The 20,000-nt window shown below is 47.9% G+C and overlaps 1 protein-coding gene and 1 long non-coding RNA gene across 3 annotated transcripts in view; both read left to right on the plus strand.

Annotated features, from left to right (window-relative positions):
• The window catches only part of LOC138859424 (uncharacterized), a 164,985-nt gene extending 150,875 nt beyond the window's left edge, over positions 1 to 14,110 (plus strand). For both annotated transcript variants that reach the window (XR_011398167.1, XR_011398168.1), the window contains exon 4: positions 13,964 to 14,110. This is a non-coding gene — a long non-coding RNA (uncharacterized lncRNA). The remainder of the gene's footprint in view (positions 1 to 13,963) is intronic.
• An 89-nt stretch (positions 14,111 to 14,199) lies between these two features.
• LOC113823909 (acetylcholinesterase) overlaps positions 14,200 to 20,000 on the plus strand; it is a 34,178-nt gene continuing 28,377 nt past the window's right edge. Inside the window, exon 1 of the mRNA XM_070114541.1 lies at positions 14,200 to 15,504. Coding sequence (XP_069970642.1) covers positions 14,346 to 15,504 — 1,159 coding nt within the window. The 5' untranslated portion in view covers positions 14,200 to 14,345. The remainder of the gene's footprint in view (positions 15,505 to 20,000) is intronic.

Here is a 20,000-nt window from a genome sequence, read left to right on the forward strand (position 1 = left end):
GGAGGAAAAGGAGTATATAGAGAGAGGGAGAGGAAAAAAAGAGAGTGTATAGGAAGAATGAGATAGAAGCGAGCAAAAAGAATAGAGAATGATTCCCTTATTCCATGCGAAAGGAGAAGAAAACATTATAAAGAAGATAGAGAGAGAGAGAAAGAATGAAAGAGAAAGAGACAGAAGCAGAGAGAGAGGGAGAGGGGGGGAGAGAAAGAGCGAGAGAGAGAGAGAGAGAGACAGACAGACAGACAGACAGAGAGAAAGAGAAAGAGACAGAGAAATGAAAGAGAGAGAGAGAAAGAAAGAGAGACAGAGACAGAGTGAGACAGAGAGAGAGAGAGTTTAAATGAACCACAACAAAACACACTAACTCTACTGAACATCTCGTAGTGTTGTTTAACTGGGGAGAATCCTGCGTGCTAAGTCTGATGCAGTTACAGGAGGCCCTCCCTTTGCGGAAAAAGAACAAGACACGAAGAAAAAGCTTAAGTTCCGCAGCAGCTTTTATAACTTTGGTTCTCGAGTTAGTACAGTACAGCAGAGTATGTGGGACAGAGGGTATATGTGTATGTACGAATATCTGTGCGTAGGTATGTGTATTTATATCCCTAGGCAAGGATGTGTGATCGGGAGTGAGTTTATGAGTTCCTAGGTTGTTTTGCGTGTGTTGTAAAGAATCGTGTTTATTCCCATGGTCATCATTATAAGCTTGGAATAGCTGATACCGAACTCTGATGAGAGGGCATAACATGGGCTGGAATACTCCGTTGTCTGGCGGTCTATTGGTTTGTCTGTCTGTCTGTCTGTCTCTGTCTGTCTGTCTGTCTGTCTGTCTGTCTCTCTCTCTCTCTCTCTCTCTCTCTCTCTCTCTCTCTCTCTCTCTCTCTCTCTCTCTCTCTCTCTCTCTCTCTCCCTCCTCTCCACTCTTTCTTTTTCTCTCTATTCACAAAGCAATCATTCCTAAAGTTAAACCCACTGCACTCACCTATCCACTATATACTTCTATCACAACAGAATACTTGATCATACTGCTTATAACATCAGAAAAACGAACCTATTATCTAAAGTACATAGACGTGGTCCTTCGTTTCTCTCATAATAATCCTTCACATATAGTCCACTACGATACTTTTCATGGTTTGCAGGAAACTCATCTGTGGTTATGGTATATTTCTATTCATCTCAGCCCGTTTCATATCCGTTGTTGGGCTTAGACTCTTCCCCAGACACTTCCCACGTCACTCCGTCTCCAGTCCTCCCTCACCAATGCTTAGCAACTTCGTAGACTCATCAGGAACGGTTAAATGTTTGCCTAAGACGTGTATCTTAAGTTGGAGAGGACGGGGCATACCCTACAACGTTGGCCCAATGCGGGTTCGTAGAGACTCCCATAGTCGCTCTTTTACGACAGGCAGTGATATACGTTAGAAGTTTTTTTTTTTTTTTTTTTTTTTTACGTCCCCCTATCCGCAGGGAAATACCCGTAGGTAATCGAAGTGAAGTTTCTATCCACAGGGGAATACCTATAGGCAATCGAGGTGAGGTTCCTTGCCCAGGGGAACAACGCGCCGGCCGGGACTCGAACCCTCGACCTCAAAATGTAATAACTGGCAACTCACCTCCCCGAACTCTTGATCACTCCGATTCACCGTCTCTTGTTTTGTTTAAATCAGCTGTTACTTATTACTTATGTTTACATGTTTAATATTTTCGGGACTTATATACAATATTTGCGTTGTCTTTGTACCGAAATTGGTTGCCTTTAAAGTCATTCTATTATTCTTTTTCATCATTTTTTTTCAAAAGATACTTGGCGTAATCGGCGTACTCCAGACTTCGGGTTGAGTTGCCGGTTCTTTATTTCTGGAGATTTAACGTTCTCTAAGTATCTTTTGATATTGTACTTGTACTCTACAGAATGCAATTTAAGAGGCCCAATAAAGATTATACAGTTATTAAAATTTCGAAACATATTTATTTTACTGTACAGGCATGGTTTAGATGTGCGTAATGTAAAATAAAAGTGGTGTTATTCTCTTTAGCTCTCTGTCGGTCGCTCACTCTCTCTCTCTCTCTCTTGCTCTTTCTCTCTCCTTCCCTCCCTTCTATCCTCTCCTTCTCGCTCTTTTCCCCCTCTCTCTTTCTCTCCCCTCTCTCTCTCTCTCTTTCTCCCTCTTTCTCTCTTTCTCTATCACTATATCTCCCTCCCTCTCTCTCTCTCTCTCCCTCCCTCTCTCTCTCTCTCTCTCTCTCTCTCTCTCTCTCTCTCTCTCTCTCTCTCTCTCTCTCTCTCTCTCTCTCTCTCTCTCTCTCTCTCCCTCTCACTGTCTGTCTCTCTCTCTCTCTCTTTCTTTCTCTCTCTCTCTCTCTCCCTCCCTCCCTCCCTTCCTCCCTCCCTCCCTCCCTCCCTCCCTCCCTCCCTCCCTCTCCCTCCTTCTCCCTCCTTCTCCCTCCCTCTCTCCCTCCCTCCCTCCCTCTCTCTCTCTCCGAAGTCGGTTCCGAAGGAAATTTACCCAATCATTATTTCTCCTCTTCTCGTTTCGTAACACTCGTTCCGTCGACAGAAATTCAAATGAAAATATGGGCCGATATCGACGATCAGCCATTCAGTAATGACTCCATTTTGTTTCTTTCTTTTTTTTTTTTTTTTTTTTTTTTTTTTTTTTTTTTTTTTTTTTTTTGAGCAGGATGGGGGGAGGAGGGGCAGAAGAGGAGAGAGGGGAATGGGAAGTTGGAGAGAAGGAGGAAGAGGAAGGAGTTAGAGAGGAGGAGTAAGGGGAGAAGTTAGACAGGAGGAAGTTGGAGATGAGGAATAAGAGGAAGAAGTTGAAGAAGAGGAAGTTAGAGGCATAGAGTAAGAGGAGGGAGTTGGAGACGAAGAGTAAGAGGAAGAAGTTGGAGAGGAGGGGTAAGAAGAGGAAGTTAGAGACATAGAGTAAGAGGAGAAAATTGGAGAGGACGAATAAGAGGAAGAAATTGGAGAGGAGGAATAAGAAGAGGAGGTTAGAGACGAAGAATAATAGGAGGAAATTAGAGACGAAGAGTAACAAGAAGAAGTTAGAGATTAGAAAAAAAAAAAAGAATGGGAAGTTAGAAAGAAAGAAGAGGGAAAGGAAATTTTAAGAATAAGCAATGAATAGATAAACTTTGCCCTTAACTCCCTTATTTCACACCCTTCACCCACTACCTAATGCTTCCTTCCATTACATCGACCTTCTCCCTCCCCTCCCCCATTCCCCTCCCCCAGTTCCCCTTCATCCTTGCCTCTCACCTAATTCTCAGTCCCCACCTCCTCACCCCTCACCCTTCTCCCTCCCCTCACCCCTCTCCCACCCATCCCTTCACCCTTTCCCCTCACCCCACACCCCTCTCCCCTCACCTCTTTCCCTCCCTTCCCTATTCCCCTTCCCTCCCTGTTCCCCCTCTCCCTCCCCTCTCACCCTTCTCCCTCACCCTTCTCCCTCCCTTCCCTATTCCCCTTTCCCCTCCCCCACCCCTCCCATCCAATTCCCTCCCTTCCCCCTCACCCCACCCCTCTCCTCTCAACTTTTCCCCTCCCTATCCTCTCCCTTCCCCTCACCCCACACCCCTCTCCTCTCAACTTTTCCCCTCCCTATCCTATTCCCTTTCCCCTACCCATTATCCCTCCCCCTCCCCTCTCACCCTCCTCCCTCCCTCTCCCTACCCCTACCCCCCTACCCCTGTCACCCCCAAGCACAGCGAGAGAAGCAACACGCCAAAATGTCGTCAAGAAGACACACCAAGCACTTGCAAGTAGCTTACGGCAGATCTGCAATGCGGAGGAAAGCAAGGCAGCAGAGAGTGGCAAGCAAGCAGAAGGAAAAAGCAGGTGGGGGAGGAAAGCAAAGAAAGCAGGTGAATCCAGGGGAGAGAGCAAGCAGGCAGAAGGAAAAAGCAGGTGAACGCAGGGGAGAGAGTAAGCAGGGGGAGGCAAGCAAGCAGAAGGAAATAGCAGGTGAAGGAAGAGAGCAGGGAAGCAGGTGAATCCAGGGGAGAGAGCAAGCAAGCAGAAGGAAAAAGCAGGTGGAGGAGGAGAGCGAGAGCAGGGAAGCAGGTGAATCCAGGGGAGAGAGCAAGCAAGCAGAAGGAAAAAACAGGTGAAGGAAGAGAGCAGGAAGGCAGGTGAACCCAAGGGAGAGAGCAAGCAGAGGGGGGCAAGCAGGCAGAAGGAAAAAGCAGGTGAACCTAGGGGAGAGAATAAGCAGGGGGGAGGCAAGCAAGCAGAAGGAAAAGGCAGGTAGAGGAGGGAAGCAGGTGAACCCAGGGGAGAGAGTCAGCAAGGGGGAGCAAGCAAGCAGAAAGAAATAGCAGGTGAAGGAGGAGAGCAGGGAAGCGGGTGAACCCAGGGGAGAGAGCAAGCAGGGGAAGCAAGCAACCAGAAGGGAAAAGCAGGTAGAGGAGGAAAGCAGGAAAGCAGGTGAACCCAGGGGAGAGAGCAAGCAGAGGGGGCAAGCAAGCAGAAGGAAAAGGCAGGTAGAGGAGGAAAGCAGGTGAACCCAGGGGAGAGAGTAAGCAAGGGGAAGCAAGCAAACAAGGAAAAAGCAGGTAGAGGAGGAGAGCAAGCAGGTGGAAGGAAGCAAGCAGAGGGGAGTAATTGAGGAAAGCAAGCAAGCAGGTGGAGGGGAGCAAGTGAGGGAAAATAAGCAAGTAGAGAAGAACAGGTGAGCAGAGGGGAAAAAGTAGGTGGAGGAAAGCAAGAAAGCGGAAGGGGACAAGCAGGCAGAGAGGACTAAGCAAGCAGGGGGGAGAAAGTCCAGCAGGCAGAGGAGAGCAGGTTACACAGAGGGAAGCAAGCAGGTAGAAAAGAGCAGCCAGGCAGAAAAAGAAAAGCAAGCAGCCTGAGAAGAGCAAGCAAGCACAGAATAGCAAGAAGAGTGGGACAAGCTAGCAAGCAGAGAAGAACAAGCAGGTGAGAAAAACAAATAAGCAGAGGGAAGTAAACAGGCGTCGAAGAGCAAGCAAAGAGAAAGCAAATACTATCAAAAAGCAAAAGAAAGCAATCAAGCAATCGGAAAAAGGGAATGAGAGAAGAAAGCAAAAGCAGGCAGAGGTAAGCAAGCAGACAGAAGATAGAAAGAAAGCAAAGGAAGGGAATAAAGCAAACGAGAAAAGATAAACAAGGAGGAGAAGATAGCAACTAAGGAAGAGCAAATGAAGGTAAGCAGGCAAGCAGAGGAAAGCAGGCAAACGGAGAACAAGCAAAGTAAGCAGACAACAGAGGAAAGAGAACAAGCAAACGAAAATAGAAAATTAGCAAGCAAATAAAAAACAGCAAGCAGAGAAAAACAAAACAAACAAAATCAAGAAAAACAAGCACACGATTGTAGAAATAAAAACAAATAAACGAAGCAAGCAAAATAACCAAACAAGCAAACCCCAAACAAAAAATAACGAAAAGAAAAACAACGAACAAAGTAAAATAAATAGATAAATAAATAAAGTAACCAAATATAGTACGCAAGCAAGCAAGCAAGCAAGCATTATGAAGGCAAAAGCAGAGGAAGTAGAAGCGGCCTGATTTCCTGGGGCCTCAGCGAAGGGGTGGGAGGGGGGGAAGGGGGAAAGGGGGAAAGGGGAGGGGGGGTACCGGCCGACTGGTATGGCTCGCTCTGCCTCTGCATGAACCCTTTATTTTGTCTTTTTTATTGTCGTTGTTGTTGGTTTTGTTGCATCTATTACTTCTATTACTACTACTTGTACTACTGATGCTGCTATTACTACAAATTGTACTACTGATGCTGCTATTACTACTACTTGTACTACTGATGCTGCTATTACTACGACTTGTACTACTGATGCTGCTATTACTACGACTTGTACTACTGATGCTGCTATTACTACGACTTGTACTACTGATGCTGCTATTACTACGACTTGTACTACTGATGCTGCTATTACTACTACTGCAATAGCAATAATTAATAATAATGATAATGGCAATGATAATACTGCTCCTTAAACTTCTACTGCTACTGTCACAACTACTATAATGGTAATGATAATGTTATTGATAATAACGATGATAATGATAATGAAGAAATGGTAATTACAATAATAATGGTGATAATTATGGTAACAGTTATGATAATGAAATATTAAGAATGATAAGGATAAAAACAACATTAATAAATTGATAATGATAAAAATGATGATAGCAATAATGATAATGATAGTAATAACAATAATGCCAACCATAATGATGATGCTGATTATGATAAGAAGAATGATGATGGGAATATTGATAAAAACTGCAACAACAACATCAATGATAGTGACGATTTTAATAGTAACGATAATGGTAACAACGATAATGATAATGATTGTAAAAATAATAATAACAGTAATGAGAATGAGAATAATGATAATAATAATGATAGTAAAAATAATAACAATAACCAGAAGGAGTGATGGAAGAAGACCAGACCTTTTTTTTTCTTTTTTTTCTTTTTTTTTAGATAAGAAGAAATAAATTCAGATTCTGGATGTAGCAATACCTGGGGACCGAAGGGTTAGAGACAAAGAATTAATAATGATAATAAAATTGATGATAATGATACTACAACTACTAATGATAGTAATAACAATAATAATGATGCTAATGATTATGATAATGCTGATAATGATAACAAAAACAGAATAATAATAATGATAACAATAATGATAATGATAATAGCAGCAATAACAATAAAGAAATATCGTTCTTACTTCACGTTTATTTTAAATTTACAATTACCACAAAGATAGCGACGATGAGATGAACGAAAAAGAAAGAAACAAAAAAGAAAAGAACAAAATGAGTAAGAGAGAAAACACTAAGCACCAAAAGAGAGATAAAAGAGAACAAGAAAAAGAAAAGTAACAAACAGGAGCTTAACTAAAGAAAAAGAGAGACGCGTCATGCCGTGCCTGGTGGCGTGACGGCAAAGACCATTTCATCTTTGACTTAAGATCCCTTTTTAATAGGTGTGGGGACGGGAGAGAGGGAGAGAGGAAGGGAGAGGGAAGTGAGAGAGAGAGGAAGGGAGAGGGAAATGTGGGAGAGAGGAAGGGAGAGGGAAGTGAGAGAGAGAGGAAGGGAGAGGGAAATGAGGGAGAGAGAAAGGGAGAGGGAAATAAGGAAGAGAGAGAAGAGAGAAAGGGGAGGAAGGTAGAGGATAGAAATATAAAAGTAGGGAGAGAGTTAAGGAGAGAGAAAGATAGAAGAAAGAAAAAAGGGAGAGGAAGGGAGAGGGGAAATGAGGAAGAGAGAGAAAGAGAGAAGGGGGAGGAAGGTAAAGGATAGAAAGGTAAAAGTAGGGGAGAGAGTTAAAGGAGAGAAAGATAGAAGAGAAAAAGGGAGAGAACAGTAGAGGGAGGGAGAGGGAAATGAGGTAGAGAGAGAAGAGGGAGGAAGGTAGAGGATAGAAAGGTAAAGGGAGGGAGAGAGGTAAAAGAGAGAAAGATAGAGGGAGGACGAGAAGTAGAGGAGAGAAAGGTAAAGAAGTGTAGGGAGAGGGAGAGGGAGAGAGATAGAAGAGAGGGAGGGAGAGAGTCAGAAAAAAATGAGTGAAGTAAAGAAAGGTGATGAAAGGAACAGAAAGAGAGGGAGGAAAAAGAAATGAGCGAAAGAGAATGAGGGAAAAGGAAAGAGAGATTTGCCTTTATTACAGATACAACTGGTAATAATAACGATACTAATAATACTGATATAGTTAACTGATAAAGGTAATATCATAGTTGATTTATCAATATTAATACCTATGCTGATGGTGATGATGATGGTGACGCCAGCGATAAAGATTATGGTGATGAAAATAAAAGCAAGATAATGGCCGGATATGATAAGAAAGAATAAAGATGATGCCAAATAATGATAAGAAATAATAATACTAAATACACATAAGGATATAAACACAGTCACCAACAACAACAACAATTCCACAACTACCACCACCACCAACAACAACAACAACAGCAACAACTCCACCACCACAGCTACCACCACCAACAACAACAACAACAGCAACAACAACAGCAACAACAACAGCAGCAACAACAACTCCACAGCTACCACCACCAACAACAGCAACAAGAACTCCACCACCACAACTACCACCACCAACAACAACAACAACAACAACTCCACCACCACAACTACCACCACCACCAACAACAACAACAACTCCACCACCACCATCAACAACAACAACAACAACTTCCACCACAGCTACTACCACCACCAACAACAACAACAACAACAACTCCACCACCACCATCAACAACAACAACAACAACTTCCACCACAGCTACTACCACCACCAACAACAACAACAACAACCTCCACCACAGCTACCACCAACAACAACAACAACAACAACTCCACCACCACAACCACCACCACCAACAACAACAACAACTCCACCACCACAACTACCACCACCAACAACAACAACAACTCCACCACCACAACTACCACCACCAACAACAACAACAACAACTCCACCATCACCACCACCATCATCAACAACAACAACAACCTCCACCACAACTACCACCACCAACAACAACAACAACAACTCCACCACCACAACTACCACCACCAACAACAACAACAACTCCACCACCACAACTACCACCACCACCACCAACAACAACTCCACCACCACAACTACCACCACCACCAACAACAACAACAACTCCACCACCACAACTACCACCACCAACAACAACAACAACTCCACCACCACAACTACCACCACCAACAACAACAACAACTCCACCACCACAACTACCACCACCACCACCAACAACAACAACAACCCGACGAAAATTCACCTGTCAAAATCAAGATCACGCGTGACCCTTGACCCGAAAGCAATGACCTCTTCTGGCCTCGGTCTGTGGGAGAAGGAAGCAGGTGCAGATGAAGGTGAAGACATGATATGATTATTTTGAATTGAAGGTGGATTAGGAGATGGAGGTCATTCCACGTGTGAATGACCTCTGGATAATGAGGGGGAAGGTCTGAGGGATGGAATGGAGTGGATAGAAGTGCGGAAGATGGAGAGGGTAAGAGGGAGTAGGGAGATGGAGAAGGTAAGAGGGAGTAGGGAGATGGAGAGGGTAAGAGGGAGTAGGGAGAGGAGAAGGTAAGAGGGAGTAGGGAGATGGAGAAGGTAAGAGGGAGTAGGGAGATGGAGAAGGTAAGAGGAAGTAGGGAGAGGAGAAGGTAAGAGGGAGTAGAGAGAGGAGAAGGTAAGAGGGAGTAGGGAGAGGGGAGGGAGAAGAAGAGGGGAGAGAGAGTAGGGAAGAAGGAAGAAGGAGAGATTGAGAGAGGGAAGGGGAGAAGAGAGAGGCAGGGGTGGGAGGGAGAAGGAGAGAGAGAGAGAGAAAGAAAGAAGAGAGAGGAAAGGGGGAAAGAGGGAAGAAGAGAGAAAAGAGAGAGGCAGGGATGAGAGGTAGAAGGAGAGAGAGAGAGAAGAAAGAGAGGGAGAAGGAAGAAAGAGGAAGGGGGAAAGGGAGAAGAAACGAGGAAATGAGAGAGAGAAAAGAGAGAGAAAAATGAAAGAGAATGAGGGAAGGCTGAGAGTATATCAAAAAGGTACACAGCATCGACCCGGGTCATAAACGAGCTATTCACACACTATAAATCTTGCACTATACTTCTAAACTCATTTAAAGAGAGCTTCCTCTTAGCCCCCCCCCCCCCCCCCGAGTTATATTATATAAGACCAAGAAGATTACGAAAAGAACAAAAAAAAAAAAATGTACATCAAAAATAGAAACCATTACATAAGGTCGTCTATTCATTCACCACAAAAGGAATGATGGGACTTACAGATACACACACTTACACACGCACATAGATACACATGCACTCACATCCGCACGTAGACGCACACACTCGCATCCGCACATAGACACACACACACTCGCATACGCTCATAGATACACACACACATGCGTACATAGATTTACACGCACTTACATACGCTCATAGATACATACACACACATGCGCACATAAATATACACGCACTCACATACACACGTAGATACACACATACACACTCACATACGCACATAGATACACACACACACACATATGCACATAGATACACAAGCACTCACATACGCTCATAGATACACACACACTCACCTACGCACATAGATACACACACACGCACTTACATACACACATAAATACACACATACACACTTACACACGCACATAGATACACACGCACTCATATCCGTACATAGACACGCACACACACACACACACATGTGCACATAAATATACACGCACTTACATACACACATATATACACACATACACACTCACATGCGCTCATAGATACACATGCACTCACATACGCTCATAGATACACACACACTCACATACGCACATAGATACACACACACACACACACACTCACATACGCACATAGATACACACACTCTCACATACGCACATAGATACACACACACACATACGCACACACATTTCTCTTCCTAATACAATATGAATCTATAATTCCATCAACAACAGCCATTTTCCCCACGTGAGGAAATGATAAAAAAAAAGGATAATGAAAGCATAAAATGATAATGATAATCGTATTCCCGCAACGAAAGAAGGAGGAAGAAGAAACTAAAAAAGAAAAAAAAATCAATAACGAATTACCGAAACGAAGCAAAAGAAAAAAAGAAATAAATAAAATCCATTACCAAAATTGGGTTCCTTCTTGCCGCTCTTTTCTTCCCCTTTCACCCTCCCTTCATCCCTTCACCCCTACCTCCTTTCCCTCTCCTCACCTTCTCCCCCTTCCTCCTCCTCACCCCCTCACCCCACCTCTCCTTCACTCTCCCCTCTCCCCTCTACCTCCTCCTTTTCACCCTTCCTTACCCCTTCCACCCACCTTTCAAGCCTCACTCTCACCCCTTCTCCACCCCTTCCTCCTCCACCCCCTCCTTCCATCCCCTCACTTTCACCCCTCCACCCCTCCTTCCCCTTCCACCACCACCCCTTTCACCCCTCCACCCCCCTTTCACCCCTCCACCCCCTTTCACCCCTCCATCCCCCTTTCACTCCCTCCACCTCCCCTTCCCCCTCCACTCACCCCTCAGCCTCGCCCCTCCACCCCCTTCCCCCTCCACCCCCCTTTCACCCTCACCCCCTTCCACCCCCCACTTTCACCCCTCCACCCTCCCCCTTTCACCCCTCCACCCCCTCCTTCCCCCTCCACCCCCCTTTCACCCCTCCACCCCCTTTCCACCCCCTTTCACCCCTCCTTCCCCCTCCACCCCCCTTTTCACCCTGCCACCTTCCCCCCTTCTCCCTTCACCCCTCTTTCCATCCCCACCCCCTCTTCACCCCTCCACCCCCTCCTTCAGCTCACAGAACTTGTCAAGAGACCCATTATCCAATATTGTAATCGACTGCCGAGTATTTTTTTTTTTTTTTTTTTTTTACTTGTTCCTTGTTCATCTGGCAAGGGGGGAGGGGATGGAGGGGGGAGGGTGCCATGGGATAGGGGGGATGAGAGGACATAAAAGGAGAGGGGGGGATAGGGAGGGGAGAGAGGGAGGGGGGGAAGGGAAGGGACAGGTGATGGGAAGAAGGGAGAGGGGGGAAGGGGGTAAAGGATAAAAATGGGTAGATGAAGAAGGGAGTAAAAATGGGTAAAGGAGGGAGGGTATAGAGGATAGGAAGGGGTAAGGATAGGAGAAGGAAGGGTGAGAAGGGGAAAGGAGGAATTGAGGATCGGTTAAGGGAAGAGGATATGGAAGGATGGGAAGAAGTAGGAGATAGAAGGACGAGAATAGGTAGCGGGAGAAGGGAGGATGAGAAGGGGAAGAGGGAAGAATAGCGGATAAGGGAAGGGATACAGGGGAGAGAAGAGGATAGGTAGAAGAAGTAAAGGGAGGATGGGAAGGAGTAGAAGGGGGGAGGAGGGGAGGGGGTTGTGAAGGAGAAGCAAATGAGCAAAGAAGGAGATGAGGAGTATGGGGGGGAGGGAGGGGAAGGAGAGGGATGGGATAATAGAGAGGAGGAGGAGGGGGAGGGGTAACAGAAAGACGAGGAGGAGGAGAGGGAGAGATGAGGGTTTAGCGGAAGGAGAGGAGAGGGGGATGGTGAGAGATAGGGCAGAGAGAGAGAGAGAGAGAGAGAGAGAGAGACAGAGAGAGAGAGAGAGAGAGAGAGAGAGAGAGAGAGAGAGAGAGAGAGAGAGAGAGAGAAAAGAGAAGAGAGGGAGAGAGACAGATAGACAGACAGACAGACAGGAAGACAGAAAGAGAGAGAGAGAAACAGCTAGAAAGAAAGTGAGAGAGAGAGAGAAAGGGAGACAGACAGACATACAGACAAAAAGGTAGAAAGAAAGAGCAAAAAAGGAGACACAGACACAGACATACAGAGACACAGCAGACAGGCAGACACAGAGAGAGAGACAGAGACTGAATGAGTGAGTGCGTGAGTGAGACAGACAGAGAGAGAGAGAGAGAGAGACAGACAGACAGACAGAGACAGAGAGAGACAGAGACAGAGACAGAGACAGAGACAGAGAGAAAAGAAAAAAGAGAGAGAGAGAGAGAGAGAGAGAGAGAGAGAGAGAGAGAGAGATAGAGAAAAAGAGAGAGAGAGAGAGAGAGAGAGAGAGAGAGAGAGAGAGATACAGACAGACAGAGACAGAGACAGACAGACAGACAGAGACAGACAGACAGAGAGACAGAGACAGCGAGAGAGAGAGAGAGACAGAGACAGACAGACAGACAGAGAGAGAGACAGACAGACAGACAGACAAAGTGAGAGAGAGAGAGAGAGAGACGGGAGAGAGCTTATGGCGGCGCGTCTTTTCCACAGCAGCTCCGGCCATTGTGAGGAACTTTGTCGTCTTGGAGAGTTATGTGTAGCCTGAGGGTCAAGAAGAGCTGTTTCTGTTGGCTTGTTCTTCTGTGTCTTGTTTTATTCCATTTCTCTTTCTTGTGTATTTCTCTTTTCCTATTCTTTGTATCTTTCGGTCTGTTGTTTTTTTGGTCTACTGTTTCTGTTTTCGTTATTTTTTATTTTTTGTTCTTTTACCTCCGCTTCATTCATTCTCTCCATTCTCTTTCATTATTCCTTGTCAGTTCCCTACATTTCTGTAATTTCTTAAAAAATAAGTAAATAGATAAATAAATAAAAGTCTACTACCATTCTTTCTTTTCTACTTTTGTTTCTTGAGGGGGGCGACTCCCATTTTTATATCATCTCTTTTTCTCCTATTTCATTTTCTCTTTCTCTCTCTTTGTCTATCTCTCCATTCCTTACTCTCCATCTATCTAACTATTTCAGTATATGGTTATCTGTCTATCTGATTATCTATTTAGATGTTTATCTGCCTATTCCTTTGTTTATTTATATATCTATTCTTCTATTTATCTATCGTATATCTCTCAGTCTCCCAGTCTCCCACTCTCTCTCTCTCTCTCTCTCTCTCTCTCTCTCTCTCTCTCTCTCTCTCTCTCTCTCTCTCTCTCTCTCTCTCTCTCTCTCTCTCTCTCTCTCTCTCTCTCCCTCTCTCTCTCTCTCTCTCTCTCTCTCTCTCTCTCTCTCTCTCTCTCTCTCTCTCTCTCTCTCTCTCTCTCTCTCTCTCTCTCTCTCTCTCTCTCTCTCTCTCTCTCTCTCTCTCTCTCTCTCATTGTGTACAAATAATGCAGATTTTTCGATACTTTTCACCTCCCTTTCATAGTTATTTCCCTCCTCCGCCCGTCCGTAATTCTTTAAGACTGACACTTGCTTCAATCCGCACAGAGCGTGCTTAGCGAGGGCGCAAGAGGTCAACACACATGGCATTAGGAGGCAGCAACAGCCTTTGTCTCGCAGCACAATGGCATCTTGGCAGCCAGTGAAATGGACCTCCATGCTGGCCATGTTTTCTTCGCGTCCCTTAATTACTCACGCAGGCATATTTTTTCTTGCTTTTCAGATTACTTCCTCGGCTGCCATGACGGTGGCGGAGGAGAGGCCACGAGCGCGAGGAGCCGCCACAGAAGCCGCCTCTCGCCAGGACGCAGCGTGCTAGTGCCGTGGGCGACGGAGCGAAAGACGGCGAGGCGAGGCGAGGCGGACGCGGACCTCCTCGACGCCCACTGACTCGAGCTCAGAGCTTCGAACGAGACCCGAGCCCGGAGACGGAGCGCGTCGGTCGGGGTCGAGGCGGAGGACGTTTTCGGGCGCCTCCCGGGACGCGGCGCGAGCGTGCTGGGGCGCGAAGGTGATGGTGAGGGCGGAGCGTCTGCTGCGAACTTCGACGTCGTGATCAGACTCATGAGCAAGTTGTGATAGTCAGCCCGCTCGACCGCGACGCCATGACGGTCCAGGTCAACACGTACTTCCGGCTGGCGCTGGTGCTGACCGCCGTGCTGGGCCTGTGCGCCGCCACCGACCTGCACAACAGCCTCATCAACTCCTCCACGCTCGAGGTGAACGAACCCCGCAGGGAAGACAAGGGCCGCAAGGTGAAGACGGCCCGGACGAAGGACGCGCTCGTCGTGCAGACCAAGACGGGCCTCGTGAGGGGCTTCAGGGAGAAGGTGCTCGGCGAGTACGTGGACGTGTTCCTGGGCATCCCGTTCGCCAAGCCGCCCCTGGGAGACCTGCGCTTCAAGAAGCCCGTTCCCATCGACCCCTGGCAGGGCATCTTTGACGCCACGACTCTGCCCAAATCCTGCATCCAGGAGGCGTACGCCTCGTTCCCCGGGTTCGAGGGCGAGGAGATGTGGAACCCTAACACCGAGCTCTCCGAGGACTGCCTCTACCTGAACCTGTGGGTGCCCGCCAGCCTGCGCGAGCCGGGGGCGAAGCCGGCGGAGGTGCTGGTGTGGATCTACGGCGGCGGGTACATGGCCGGGACGTCCACCCTCGAGGTGTACGACGGCGACCTCATGGCCGTCGCCAACAACTTCATCGTGGCCTCCATGCAGTACCGCGTCGGGGCCTTCGGATACATCTACCTGGACATCGACGAGGCCCCGGGCAACCAGGGCATGTACGACCAGGCCCTCGCCATGAAGTGGATCAAGGACAACGCCCCCTACTTCGGCGGGAACCCTGAGCGCATCACGCTCTTCGGCGAGTCGGCCGGCGCCAGCTCCGCCGCCTTCCACCTGCTGTCGCCCGTGTCCATCGACCTGTTCGACAAGGTGATCCTGCAGTCGGGCGTCCCGAACAACCCCTGGGCCATCATGTCCGCCGACAAGGCCTACGACATCGCCCTCAAGCTCGTCGACGACTGCAAGTGCAACTCCTCGCTGGTGGCCGAGGAGCCCTCCCGCGTGATGGAGTGCATGAGGCGAGTGGACGCCGCCACCATCTCCATCGAGCAGTGGAACAGCTACGGCGGCATCCTGCAGTTCCCGTCGACGCCCATCGTGGACGGCGCCTTCCTGCCCGACGACCCCATGGAGATGATCCAGAGGGGCGAGTGCAAGAAGACCGAGGTGCTCCTCGGCTCCAACAAGGACGAAGGTAAGGCCTATCTCTTGTCTCTCTCATACGCTCTCGATTTATCTATCTATGTATCTCTCTCTCTCTCTCTCTCTCTCTCTCTCTCTCTCTCTCTCTCTCTCTCTCTCTCTCTCTCTCTCTCTCTCTCTCTCTCTCTCTCCTCTTCACTCTCTCTCTCTCCCTCCCTCCCTCCCTCCCTCCCTCTTTCTGTCTGTTTGTCTCTGTCTCTCTGCAATAAAAAAGAAGAATCACAGTAACAGCTAGAGCTCCTCAAACACACAAACACACGAAAATTAGTAAATAAGTCAATTAATATATATATGTGTGTGTGTGTGTATGTTTACATAGGAAAAGAGAGAGACAGATTCATATATGTCTGTGTGGGTGTGTGTATATATATATATATATATATATATATATATATATATATATATATATATATATAGATATAGATACAGATATAGATATATATGATCAGCAACTAAATCATTCACAATCAATCTCTCATATCGCATTTCCCTAACACCCTCACCCCCTCTCTCCTCCCTCCCCCTCTCTCCTCCCTCCTCCCTTTCCCCTCCCCCTCTCCCCTCCTACCCTCCCTTCCTCCTCTCCCCTCCCTCCTCCCTCCCTCCTCCCTCCCCTCTCCCTTCCGACATTCGGAGGGTTATTAACGAGTCTGATATTTTATCGCCCTTATCCGATCAGGGTTATGCTCGAATTTCATATCCGTCGCTGATTGAATTACGGGCTGATACATAGGCCTATTTATATGTTAATTTGCGCTCTACATGTGTTGAGAACCAATCACCACAGCGGTATATTTCTCGCCATCTCTAAATAGTTATCTGTGTGTGTTTTTTTTTTTTTTTTTTTTTTTTAGTCGTTATCTCGTTCTCTCTTTCGCTTTCTCTGGATTTCTCTGGTTTTCGTTCTCTCTCTCTATCTCTCTGTGTGGCTATCTATACATTTCTCTCTCTCTATCTATCTATCTGTCTCTCTCTCTCTCTCTTTGTTCTTCCTGTCTCTACTTATATCTATCTCTATCTGTCTATCTATCCGTATATATAGTCCTCTATCTACCTATTTATCCAAACTTAACAAACCCACCTCCTAGCATCACCATCTGCACCTTAATACTTACACCCACCACCTCACCACCTGCACCCACCACCTGTAGACACCTGGACCCACCGCTTGCACCCACCACGTCACTAGCTGCACCCACCTTTACCCACCACCTTTACCCACCACCATTACCCCCCACCTCACCACCTGTACCCACCAACTGCACCCACCACCTGCACCCACCACCTCACCACCTGCACCCACCACCTCACCACCTGCACCCACCATCTCACCACCTGTACCCACCACCTCACCACCTGCACCCACCACCTCACCACCTGTACCCACCACCTCACCACCTGCACCCACCACCTCACCACCTGCACCCACCACCTCACCACCTGCACCCACCACCTCACCACCTGTACCCACCACCTCACCACCTGTACCCACCACCTCACCACCTGCACCCACCACCTCACCACCTGCACCCACCACCTCACCACCTGCACCACCACCTCACCACCTGTACCCACCACCTCACCACCTGTACCCACCACCTCACCACCTGTACCCACCTACTGCACCCACCACCTGCACCCACCACCTCACCACCTGCACCCACCACCTCACCACCTCACCACCTGCACCCACCACCTCACCACCTGCACCCACCATCTCACCACCTGTACCCACCACCTCACCACCTGCACCCACCACCTCACCACCTGTACCCACCACCTTCACCACCTGCACCCACCACCTCACCACCTGGACCCACCACCTGTACACACCACCTTTACCCACCACCTTTACCCACCACCTGTACACACCACCTTTACCCACCACCTTTACCCACCACCTGGACCCACCACTTGCACCCACCACCTCACCACCTGGACCCACCACCTTTAGCCACCACCTGGACCCACCACCTGCACCCACCACCTGTACCCACCACCTCACCACCTGGACCCACCACCTGCACCCACCACCTCACCACCTGGACCCACCACCTCACCACCTTTACCTCCCACCTCACCACCTGGACCCACCACCTCACTATCTGCACCCACCCCCTTTACCCACCACCTGCACCCACCACCTCACCACCTTTAGCCACCTGTCCCCACCACCTTTAGCCACCTGCACCCACCACCTCACCACCTGTCCCCACCACCTGCACCCACCACCTGCACACACCACCTTTACCCCCCACCTCACCACCTGGACCCACCACCTCACCACCTGCACCCACCACCTTTACCCACCCTCTGGACCCACCACCTGTACACACCGCCTGTACCCACCACCTGCACCCACCACCTCACCACCTGTCCCCACCACCTGCACCCACCACCTGCACCCACCACCTTTACCCCCCACCTCACCACCTGCACCCACCCCCTGCACCCACCACCTCCCCCCCCCACCCTTCCCCACCACCTTTACCCCCCACCTTTACCCACCACCTGCGCCCACCACCTTTAGCCACCTGGCCCCGCCACCTCACCCCCTGTACCCCCCACCTCACCATCTGCACCCACCCCCTCACCACCTGCACCCACCCCCTTTACCCAGCACCTTTACCCACCACCTCACCACCTGTACCCACCACCTGTACCCCCCACCACCTGCACCCACCACCTGCACCCACCACCTCACCACCTGCGCCCACCACCTTTACTCACCCCCTTTACCCACCCCCTTTACCCACCTGTCCCCCCCACCTTTAGCCACCACCTCACTACTTTAACCCACCACCTGGACCCACCGCCTGTACCCACCACCTGCACCCACCACCTCACCACCTTTACCCACCACCTGCACCTCACCACCTTTACCCCCCACCTCACCACCTGGACCCAGCGCCTCACCACCTGCACCCAGCGCCTGCACCTGAGTCCGCCCGGGGCAGCTCAGGCCAGGTGGCCATCGCTTCCGTCTCAGGGACCTCGATCCTGTCCCGTCTTTGCCTGGCAGATTTTCAGGAACCTGGGAGGAGGGGGGGAAGGGGGGAGGGAGGAGGGAGGAGGGAGGTGGGAGGTGGGGGGAAGGGGGGGGGAGGGAGAGGGAGGAGGAGGGAGGGAGGAGGAAGGAGGAAGGGGGAGGAGGAGAGAGGAGGGAGGGAGGGAGGAGGGAGGGGGAGAGGAGGGAGGGAGGGAGGAGGGAGGAGGGGAGGAGGGACCTGGGAGGAGGGACCTGGGAGGAGGGGGGAGGGGGAAGGAGGGAGGAGGGACCTGGGAGGAGGGAGGGAGGGAGGTGGGAGGGGGAGGGAGGTGGGAGGAGGGAGGAAGGGGGAAGGAGGAGGGAGGAGGGAGGAGGGAGGAGGGAGGAGGGACCTGGGAGGAGGGGGAGGGAGGAAGGAGGAGGGAGGAGGGAGGAGGGAGGAGGGAGGAGAGAGGAGGGGGGAGGGGGGAGGGAGGAGGAGGAGGGAGGATGGGGGGAAGGAGGGGGGGAGGGGGGAAGGGAAGAGAGGAGAGGGACGCGTCAGCAAAAGAGAAAATAAGATGTTCACGATTTTAATTGGATTTATTATTCTTTTCCTTTTCTTCTTCGTTTTCTTATTAGTAATATTATCATTCTGTTTTTTCTTTTTGTTTTTCTTTTCTCGTTCTCTTCTTCTCTGTTTCTTTTTATAAGGAGGAGGAGTTATATATTTTTCTGTCACTATTGTTATCTTTTATAATCATAAAAAACTTTTTCTACAAATGCATGAAAAATCTTATGGTGATGACAATCGTTTAACGTTTTTATTTTTTATTTCATTTTTTATTGTGCTAAAATTATGATGCTGGTAATGATAAGAGGACTTATAAGCAATAATGAAACTATGTTAACAGTCACATCATTATTGTTATTATCCTTATTATCATCTTAAGCGTCATTACTCTGTTTACTATCATTATTTTTACCATTATCATCATTTCTGTTATATGTACTATCATTATAATTGTTGTCATTATTACTGGTATGATTATATCTGTCATCATTATCATTACCATCATCATTATTATTATTTTCATTATCATCATCATTATCAGTATCATTATCATTATTTTTATCATATTTATCAATATTATTATTACTACTACTATTTTCATTATGATTATCACTGTTATAATTAGTATCGTCATCATTATTATTGCTATTATCATTACTATTACCATTGTTATTATCATTATCATCACTATCATCACCGTTATTATCACTATTATTATTATCATCATGACCATTTTATCTTTATAATTACTGCCTTTGTCATTATCACTATTATCGTTATTATCGTTATCATAACAATAACGATATATTTAATTAATCAGTCTTTAAATCATTATCACACATTAATAGCTTCGTTATTGGCTTACATATATAGATACCACTATCATTTATTTTTTGTTGATATCAATTATCAGCTCTTTCTGTTCAGCACTATTTTATCAATGGTA

This window comes from Penaeus vannamei, chromosome 36 (genome assembly GCF_042767895.1).
Source record: "Penaeus vannamei isolate JL-2024 chromosome 36, ASM4276789v1, whole genome shotgun sequence".
NCBI lineage: Eukaryota > Metazoa > Arthropoda > Malacostraca > Decapoda > Penaeidae > Penaeus > Penaeus vannamei.